The sequence below is a fragment of the Grammomys surdaster genome, unplaced genomic scaffold (assembly GCF_004785775.1).
Source record: "Grammomys surdaster isolate TR1022 unplaced genomic scaffold, NIH_TR_1.0 126391, whole genome shotgun sequence".
Classification (NCBI taxonomy): domain Eukaryota; kingdom Metazoa; phylum Chordata; class Mammalia; order Rodentia; family Muridae; genus Grammomys; species Grammomys surdaster.
In genome coordinates this window covers 17037904-17047903 of record NW_021621185.1, presented here as the reverse complement: position 1 = coordinate 17047903, position 10000 = coordinate 17037904, and the positions used below count along the sequence as shown (strand labels likewise).

The following is a 10000-nucleotide window of genomic DNA, read 5'->3' as shown; positions in this document are numbered from 1 at the left end:
TTTAACACTATTAAATAAGATTTGTTTATTTATTTATTTATTTTTCTTTCTTACCATGTTGTGTGTTAGGAAACAAATTCAGCATGCTTTTAAAGAGAATGGTGGTAACAGAAGTTAATCTGACTGATATACAAGTATTTAATGTGTGACTGGGCAATGTAGAGTGACCCATGATATTGAAAGCTAGGAGAATAAGACTTCTTTACTGCAAATGGCAAAATTCAATGGAAGCAGCAAGACCTGAAGGGTTACAGCTGACAGCCACACAAAGTGCAGTTGGTTTTGAAAATAAAAAATAAATCTACCAGAAAGGAAAATCTCTTAAGAACAAATCACATTTTAAAGGACCTCCCATTTCCTAAAATTGTACATATAGTTATAATGAGTAAAGACAAAAATCACCATCTTAGGAAAGCAGCAGTGGCTGAGGAGTGACTGTCTCAGCTCCGGCAATGATGACCTATAGCCAAGCAACGAGAGTGGTACACAGAAGGCAGAAGGAAAAAGGCCATGGTGCTCCTTACTGCAAGTCTTCCATCCAATCTTTGCAGAGAGAGAGATTGAGAGAGATTGAGAGAGAGAGAGAGAGAGAGAGAGAGAGAGAGAGAGAGAGCGAGAGAGAGAGAGAGAGAGCGAGAGCGCGCGTATGATGCTCAGGGAGCATGTGCACCTGAACCTGATGACCCAGACAGCTTACTGGAAACTAGCCAACTCCCGTAAGCTGCCCTCAGATCTTTACCCATAACAATGTAATTTTTTTTCAATGTAATTTTTCAGATAAAAGACTTAAATTGTTATGTGTGTTTAAACCAATTAAAAAATTTTACAAAAATAGCTGCAACTCAAAATCAGTTATAATCTTTTTCTTTTTAAAAAGCATCCCCCTTTACAATCTAGAAAAAGAACAGAACAGCCTCTAGCAACAATGGGGCCTCTAAGCAGAACAGGGAAAAAAACACCAGGCCACAGTATGGCTTAACTTCAAGTTTAATTTCAAAATTCACCCAGTCCCCACCCAGAAGAGCACTGGGTGAAAGAACAAGCCAGGGCGTGGCTAGGCAACGGAAGCACAAAATCCTTTCAAACTTTAATTAAAAAATGTTTTCAATTTAAGCAGACCCAGGCCAGTGATTTTTCATTATTTTTACCACAGTTCCATGACTACTGACATTTTCATCAGAACAAATAAAGGGTTTCCCCTAAATTTAAAATGACAAAATTATTTTAAAATTTGACTTGTAATTTCTCTTCTAAACTCAAAGGAGTTTGATCTTAGCTGGACCTGTCTCTTAGCTTGGGGCTGAAATACACCCTCACTTTTAAATCAAATTTTAAATGTACTTCTGAGAGTGCCTCTATCATATCAGAAAGCAAACTTTGTCACAGACAAGTGATCACCTTCAGGAATGACAATGCATACTCATGGAATGCCATGTTTACTAAACACAGTCACTCAGGACGCCTCCCACAACCATCTGTCTGCTCTTACAGAGCAACCAGGGGAAAGCTTGCCTCTCTGGTGGTATTAAAGGAGTGGAACACATATTCATAGCCATTTGGGGGACAGAAGAGAGAGGGGGAGCCGGAAGCGGAGGGAAGGAAAAATAGGAATCTGTAAGATCAAACCTCAACTCTGGAAACTGAAACCCTACAGCAACTTCAATCGTGGGTCTCATTATCACACACAGCTATCCAATACCTCCAAAGGCTGCTTCAACAGACCTCAGGGGGAGGGAATCCAATCCCCTCCCCGCACTCATGCTCTTTCTTTCATATGAGTTTTAAATCAACTGAATAACCTCCATACTAAAGCAAGTCTGATGGAGGCTCTTCTCTGTTTCTGAGTTAAGTGTTTATAACAGAACACAGTCAAGACTTCACCGTTCATCATGGAGACTGCTAATCTTATTAGATGCCATTTTCCTACAGCAAAAAGCCATAAGCCTATTGGTAGCTAAATTTCTATATTTCTTGCCACAACTAATGTCAAAAACTTATTTTAGAAGCTCTTTCAATGGAAGGGAGTCCCCTGACCTCTATGTTGCTTGCTCAAATCCAAGTGTTACTTGTGGTTTCCTTTTTCATACACTCGAGTGTCAGCCCTTGGGGAGGAGACAATGGTCCTTAGATCACAGGTAAGATACACAGACTCTGGATTGATGCTAGTACTGCCACTGTTTGCACCACAGCATCATGGGAAGATGAAATAAGAGCCTACAGTGCAAATTTAAAGAAGGCAAATAAAGATAAGGTTGCAAAAAATAAGCCTTCCCTTGTATGATTGAGAGCAAAAGTAGTTTAGACATGTTAATTTTAAGCTGTGTATTAAGGATTTGAAAGCGCAGCAGAGATGTAAGGCTCAGAGAATGTCAATATTGTTTAGAATATGAGAAAACAAGAAATGATGGCAATCACTGCTATAGAACTTCTATGAGCAAGACTGTGCTAGATTCGGAAGCACTTGATCTGGGACAAAGCTTCTTCTTTCTCATAAGCCACCATAAACACAGTGCAGGCAGGAATCTTACCTACTCTGCTCACACTTAAGTCTCTGGCGTGAATAGATACCTGAGCCAACAAAACTGGCGTGGCAAGGTCTTGACCTTCCACTGAATTCCAGGAAAGATCAGTTCCTGAGAGGCCACATCTAAATGTTGAGATCACCCTAGTTATACCAGGACCTGCTACGTGCAGGCCCCTTGGGTCCATACCTGTCCATTCATATCACTGGAATGAGTCACGGAAGGTACCTAAAAGCTTACATTAAGAGGTAGTTCAGGATGGAGATGATCTAGCCCAAGCGATGACCTCGAGCTTTGGGGCACTTCTCAGCAACCTGACCTTTAGGGAGCAGGGAGGGCTGTAGATGAAACACAGTAGCAATTCAAGCATGCACACACAATGAAGCCTCAGTAAAAGCTCTGGAACACTCAAGTTCAGTGAGCTTCTCTGCTCAGCAATGTCACCCAGGGTGCTGAATCCATATTATGTGACTCACTCTTTGGCTGAAATAAAACTTTAACCCTAGGTATAGTACTTACTCAAGGTCTGTTGATTTTAATGAATTAATAAAGCCAAGGCAAATTTGGAAGAAACTCTTCACAGTGCACTTGGCAGCAGAGATCTTGGTCCACTTTAAGATGCTACAGAAGGACCATGGCCATTTTATCCTGATTTTGGCCAATTCCAAAAATACCATTTTAACAAATTAGCAAGCACATAACTATCAGCTCTGCTGATTCCCTCAAGGACTATTCTCCTGCAGTACACTCCACATTTACTTTATACTGACCAACTTTCTTAAAGAGCCTGACTTCACTATCCTACGTTAATTCCATTAGGAAACAGTGGTCTTTGTAGGTCATGACTGTTTTTATTTATGGCCTAGTCATAGCTTCTCAACTGCACAGCGCTGCCAGGTAGCCTGTGGCACCTTTCAGCTTCTATCACCCCAGCACACCACACACACTGCTGCTTTATCTGTGCCAGGATAAGGAAAGACTAGAAAGCAACAAGCTAAGGAGTCGTTATTATAATTTCCAGGATGATGTATCACCAGCATGCTTCTCTGGCTCCAGGCCTGTTTACAGCAGCCTGCACACACTGTGTTAGCCACCCAGAAGTACTGTTTCCGCAGTTCTGAGACCCTGCACTTTTCAAGCCTCAGACAAAATGTTCTCCCATGCTAAGGATATCACTCTTTAACTCCCACCATTTAGACAATTCTGATTTAAGTCTCAGTGCCCATGTGTGAATTTAATAATCAGACGGAATGAGTTACGAGGGTTTAAACCAACTGGAGACAGAGGCACAGCCCAGGGCAGCAATGGAATGAACTTGGTAGAGTAAGGATGCTTTGGTCATTTCAAAGCACAGATGGCTGAGAGGTCAGGGTTTAAGAGAACATGGGGCTGGGTCAAGTAGCTGTGAGTTATGGCTGCTGGAGTCACGGGAATGAGATGCGGCCAACCCCATGCTCTGAAGAGGTCTAAGGGCAACACAGGGACAGCCTGACCTGTGGGTATTTCTTTTCAGTTCAGAGAGTAGATGCCTTCTTCAACATAGAATCTCACATAGGGAAAAACAACATGCTCAGAACCAAGCTCCAAAAAATCCAGAATGCTCAATTTTCATAGTGTTGCTTCTAGCTTGTGGTACATAATGGGCTAATAAAATGCTGGATCTGGTTATATTAAAACCAAGAAAATGTTTCTCAGGAAGGACATGTGCCATTCACTGTTCCTTCTATGTTTCCTTAGGAATATACTTACAAAACTTCCCTAACTTCCTAAGCTAATGGATATACTAATTTCTTTCTTCTCTGAGTTTAGAGGTAAAAAAACTACAGAGCCAATCCAAACATTGGAAAGCTAACTGTTATTTTCTGTTTGAATTTCTGAGACAGAAAAAGTTACACTTCCACAACACATCTTTAGATCTTTAGAGTTAGTCTTCAGTGACTTTAAGCCTGAGGAAACAAAAAGATTTCCTCCATGGTGATGGCTTCTGATGGCTTTCCCATGCTGCTGGGCAGCATGCTTCCTGGGGCCTTATCTTTTTGTTTCACTGACTCAGTTTTCCTTTCCCTTTCCCTTTGGTTTCTGAGAAGGAATTCGGTTAAGCTGCCTGGGTGTGGGGGCAGGGTGTTACTCAGGGAACCTGCAGAACGGCCTGAGGAGCCTGCTTCCTGCTCCTCCCAGCTTGGTGTGTGCATGTGCTATCTGCTTTGAGTTGGAAGACAAGAAGTAGGCCAGGTAAGACCCTGCCCTTAGTGAACAGGAAGGCCTGAAGCTCTCAGACCTGCCCCAAATCTTTACCAAACTCTTTCTCCAGACCTCTAGGTCCTGATAAAACTGGAGTCTTATCACCTGTCCACAAACCATCAAGCATACAATCTTCCAGGGACATAAAGCCATATTTTGAGAGCTAACCAAACATTGTTTAAGGCTGTTATTTTACTTAATTTTCACAAAACACCCAAAGATATCCATGTTGTAAGGCTCAAATTCCAAGTTTATACATCTAAGACATGATGACAAGCAGCCCAGAGCAGAGCAGAAACCAGGCCCCTGTGGCCCAAACTCTGCCCTTGTCACGTCAGCCAGTCTTCCTGAATGAGCTTCTTCTGGCTTGTGGTCAAGTGCTAAAGAACCACGGGGGCTGAACATCCACTATGGGCACTGCAATGTGGTGACTGCCTGGGAACTCTATAACCCAGAAAAGGGGTCTCCATAGAAACACAACCTTAACCACCAGGTGACTAAATTAACGATCATTAGAAGTTTGAGGAGAAACATAAAAACTGCAATGGATGAATCATGCTCATGGTGACAGCACTGATAAAATAAACAAGAATTCCCTAAAATGACCTTTTAAAGAAACTGTCTGTGTGTTGTGTATGTATTCATGTGTGTATGTGCATATATATTCATGCAGAGGCAGGAAGTTGACTCTGGGTGTCTTCTCAATGGTATCTCTTGTCTCTGCCTCTCTGCTGCTGCTGGGCTTGGCTTTTAAGCAAGATGTGGAAATGCCAACCTAAGTCTTTACACTTGCCAAGCAAATGCTTTATTGACTGAGCCATCTTCCTATCCCAGAGAGAGATAATTTTACCTGTTGTCTTCATGATAGAATGATGTGACCCAGACATGCAAAGCCATCTAAATCAGAGATTGGAGCTTCCCTCCACAATTCTACAAGTATTAAATTTTTCATCACATTTTTCTCACAGACAAAACAATCTCTCTTTTTCATTTTCTTCATTCCCACAAGAAGCCAAATATGCAGAAAACTACTCCATCTGTGTTGTCAGGACCTGATATAAATTTGATTATTTAGCAGTAATCAAGTGAACACACCCATCAGATTAAAGCGTTTGTCACTGAAACAGTATAACCAAGATCTACCATGCATTTTCCTTAGGAGCCGTCTACTGGCCAGGCCCAAGATGTCTCGTACAAGGCTGAACAAGAGCTGTGCTTCCTACCTCTCCATCAGACTGGAAACACAGAGCCGTGGGCTCACAGTGATTTCTATTCGGCACTAGTAAAAGCACCCTCCTGTTTGACATACAGAGGTCAGATGGCTGTAACAGGAGACTCCTCCCTTCTTTCCCTCCTCCTCCCTGTGTGGTCCAGGCTAGCCTTGAGTTTTTTGTTCTTTCTGCCTCAGCATGCCCAAGTCTTCATGAAATTTTTCTTTAGAAAATCTTTTGGTGTGAAAAATTGTTCTTTGGGTTTCTGTGCATATATTTTGGTTAATTACAAGAAAGAAAACCCATCAGATACAAGGAAACAAGACATTGGAATAAATTTTTAAAAACAGCTGTGAATAACAAAGCCATACATACACTAAAGAAATGTTTCATGTATTTATTTTAACAAGCCTATTTTAAATCATCCTACTGCAGTTGATTTTACTGCTTCACAACTGGTTTTTAGGTTTACAAGTACACAGAACACTACACTTAAAAACAAACAATGACATCTGTCCTACCATCATCACTAGAGAACCAAGAAACGAAATGACAACCTTAGTTACAGTCAATTAACTAACTGGTAATCCAGACAGACAGACAGATAGGAGCTGTAGTGGGAAATTCCAGAAGTCATAAATGCCCTCTCTGCATTTGCTTTAAAAGTACTATTCTGTACAATATATGTGATTATAGTTTGATTAAATGAAAACATAAAAAATATATAAAACAAAAATCCATAATCCTATAAACTCAGAAAAAAATCAAGCTTTTATAGTCTTTTATTTTTCCTATTTTACGAATACCATTGTATTATTTTACAAATAATAAGATCTATATATGTTAAATTTCTGTCCCTTCACACTTGAACATATTTTATAGGTTTTACAGGTTATAAAATTTTTCTTAAGTAATTTTTGTCATATTTTATATAATCATTAATTATCCTGTCATTAAACAAGGAAGTTTACAAACATGCATATAAACCTCTGCATTTCTTATTATTTCCCCAAAAGTAGGTTTACTGAGTGGAAGTATTCTGATGATTCTGTTATGAGCAGCCACGATATCTAAAAGAATAAACTTAATGGTACCATGAATGAACTGCTAACAACATGCCCAGTTCACTGTATCCTCAGCAGCAGACGTAGGATTTTGCTAATGCCAACAAAATGGCCCTTAAATTTACATTTATTTATTAATACGACCACTGGACATTTCCATCCATCCATTATCATCTGCACTTCCTCTTAAATTTATAATCCATTTTTATCAGCTGTCTACTTAAAAACTGGTTGACTAGAGTACAATAAACACAGAGAAAGGCAAGTTCTAAGTGCACAGCTGGTTGATGAGTTTCCCCTAAATGGAACACACCACACAAGAACACCCATCGAAAGGCAGAACGTGAGCCACACTGGAAGCTCCCACACATCCCGTATAAGCACTAACTCCCTCCTACCAGGACCCTCTAATGAGTCTGACTGGTTTTGTGCTCCTGCCTGTGTCTGTGCAGTTCTCCTATTTTTTAGAATTAGTAAAGGTTACATGGTGGGTTCGCTTACAGTCCCAGCATGTGCACTCTGACTGCTTCTCCTCTGTTGAGAGAAGCAGCTCCATGTTTCCTGGGCAGCCCTGTCCACTGACTACACAATTCCCAGCTATTCGTGCTCACTGAAAGCTTACAGACTGGTCTATCTCAGCAGGTCAGCCCTAGCAATAGGTTGTATGTCCTAGGTAACAAGCCTGATTCAAAGCAAAAGGTGGGTGGGGCACAACATGCTAATATACAGAAAAACTACTGCAGTTTCAGACACTGATAGGTTGACAGTTTTGAGACAGGCAGAATTCTCACTTCATTAAAGTCATATGCCTAAATAATGATGACTTTTTTTTTAAACATACCAATATATATAAATAAATTTGTGACGATAACACAAAGAGAAATTCAATCTTTGGCTCTTATAATGAAAATAATAGTGAAATTTTAGTAACCATGTGGTGAGAGCCGAGGATTATGGGTTAATACACACAATAATTAACTTTTATTCTCTGTCTCCGCTGTGCAGAAATCTAACTTTGTGTAGGCATAGTCTATGTGCTCAGAGTCAAATTACATAACAGTGCACTGTGTATCTGCCCCCCCGTGAGTGAGTGTGTGTATGTGTGCATGCATGTACGTATGTATGACTTCTTATGTGAGTCTGTTTGTGTATGCATTACACTCCATATCCTCATTGCTAAGAAGCCCTGTATGTCACAGACATAAGACATCAAAAAAAAAAAATACACATGATAATTAGATGAAATAGAAAGCAGAAGTATGAGAAGATAAAGGTTGGCTAAAGTTAAAAATCATTACCAAGTTAAAAGGTCTGTCTGAATCCAACTCTTGTTAGAAGAGACATTACTGAAGACTGAAAATTCCTATCAATTATTTGTTTTTCCTTAGAAACATCATATGTATCATATGGACATAGGTGTGTGTTACATGGAGATCACTTACATTGATGACTGATGCAGAAGTTGACAAGTTTAGACCTTCGAGATCAGCTATCAAGCTTGGAGAAAGGGCTGGTGTAGGAATGGCAACTGGGGTGGATACTGGGTTAACTGGAAGAAAAGGCCCAAATAAGTAAGTGTGCATGAAAACTTAATTCATATTATTAAAAGCACCATTCTATTTTGTTAGTAAATCTAATTAGATTACTTTGATTAATGAACATATGACAATTCTATTTAACACCCTGATTTAGTGACATTATTCTCAACTTACAGCAATAATTAGCCAGAGCGTTAACCACGAGGAACCTTCACAATTCGAGGAATAAATACCTTGAGTAACACAGTTTTTTAAGATTTTTAATTGCTAACCTTTATCACCCAGAACTTCACTAAAAGAAAATGGTAAAACACATTTTACACACTAACATAAACAATAATGTAGAGATATTTCCAGCTGGATCAGAAAGTTTGAAAGGATGTTTAACTCATTTCTTTAGTTTATTCTCCACTCTAACCAATTGGGGGCTAGCTAAATAATTCCCTAATTATCCACTGCCACAAAGCTATGTGCTACAGATGGCATGTAGCTACGAACAGAAACCTGGATCTTGAAAATCTATTCAAAATAAAAATCCAATTATATGACTTGATAAACATTCCTAAGATGCTGGTCATTCAGCCTGCCTACAGGACACCTTAGTCTCCACCCCCTTCCTTTCTACCGTTTATGTGGCCAAACCCTGACAACTGCACTTCCCATGTGACCCAGTTTCACCTTGAATGCTCCGGGTCTATCACTTTATGGATACTTTGCCTTACTGGCATTAGTTTTTAGTACTGTCTCAACTGTTGGACTGAAAAGAAAAGTAGGATGCAGAAAAGTTTTAGCTTCCAACAAGTTCTCTCTCCAAGGCAATGCTGTAAAGTGCATCACTGGTGACGCTTTACTTAACGTGACAGCACTTCTCAGATCCTTTCTCTCCTTTTAGACTTACAATATCCTGGGAACTAGGAAGAGACAGTACTAGTTCATAAAGTTAACAGTGAAATGTTTCTTGTTCAAGACAAGGTCTCTGTCAAGTTACTTGAAGAAAAAAAGATAAAAACTCTTTAAAAATAAAGTAACATGACAGTTTTTAAATGACAGTGCCAAGAAAGAAAATCTTTAAAGGAAATCTCAACTCAATGCATAGCGTACACAGTAAAAATGGAGAGATGGGACTGGGTGTCTGTGGGACTCAAGTCTTTGGTTTCCCTATCATCTTTGTTAATACAACTCCTAGGTTTCCATGAATTTACCTATAAAACACTGGAGGGAGGGGGAGAGGGAGGGAGGGAGAGAGACGGGGGGGGGGGCATGCATGTGTGTGTGTGCATGTGTGTGAGTATGTGTGTTGAGTGTGGGGTGTGTGTGTGTGTCAATGTGTGGTGTGTGCGAGTGTGTGGTGTGTGTGCGTCTGTGTGTGGTATATGTGAGAGAGAGAGAGAGAGAGAGAGAGAGAGAGAGAGAGAGAGAGAGAG

At 40.1% G+C, this 10000-nt stretch overlaps 1 protein-coding gene across 1 annotated transcript in view; it reads right to left on the bottom strand.

Moving 5' to 3' along the window:
- Positions 1–10000, bottom strand: part of Ap3b1 (adaptor related protein complex 3 subunit beta 1) — a 194903-nt gene that overhangs the window by 56567 nt on the left and 128336 nt on the right. The window contains exon 22 of the mRNA XM_028760108.1: positions 8481–8587. Coding sequence (XP_028615941.1) covers positions 8481–8587 — 107 coding nt within the window. The remainder of the gene's footprint in view (positions 1–8480; positions 8588–10000) is intronic.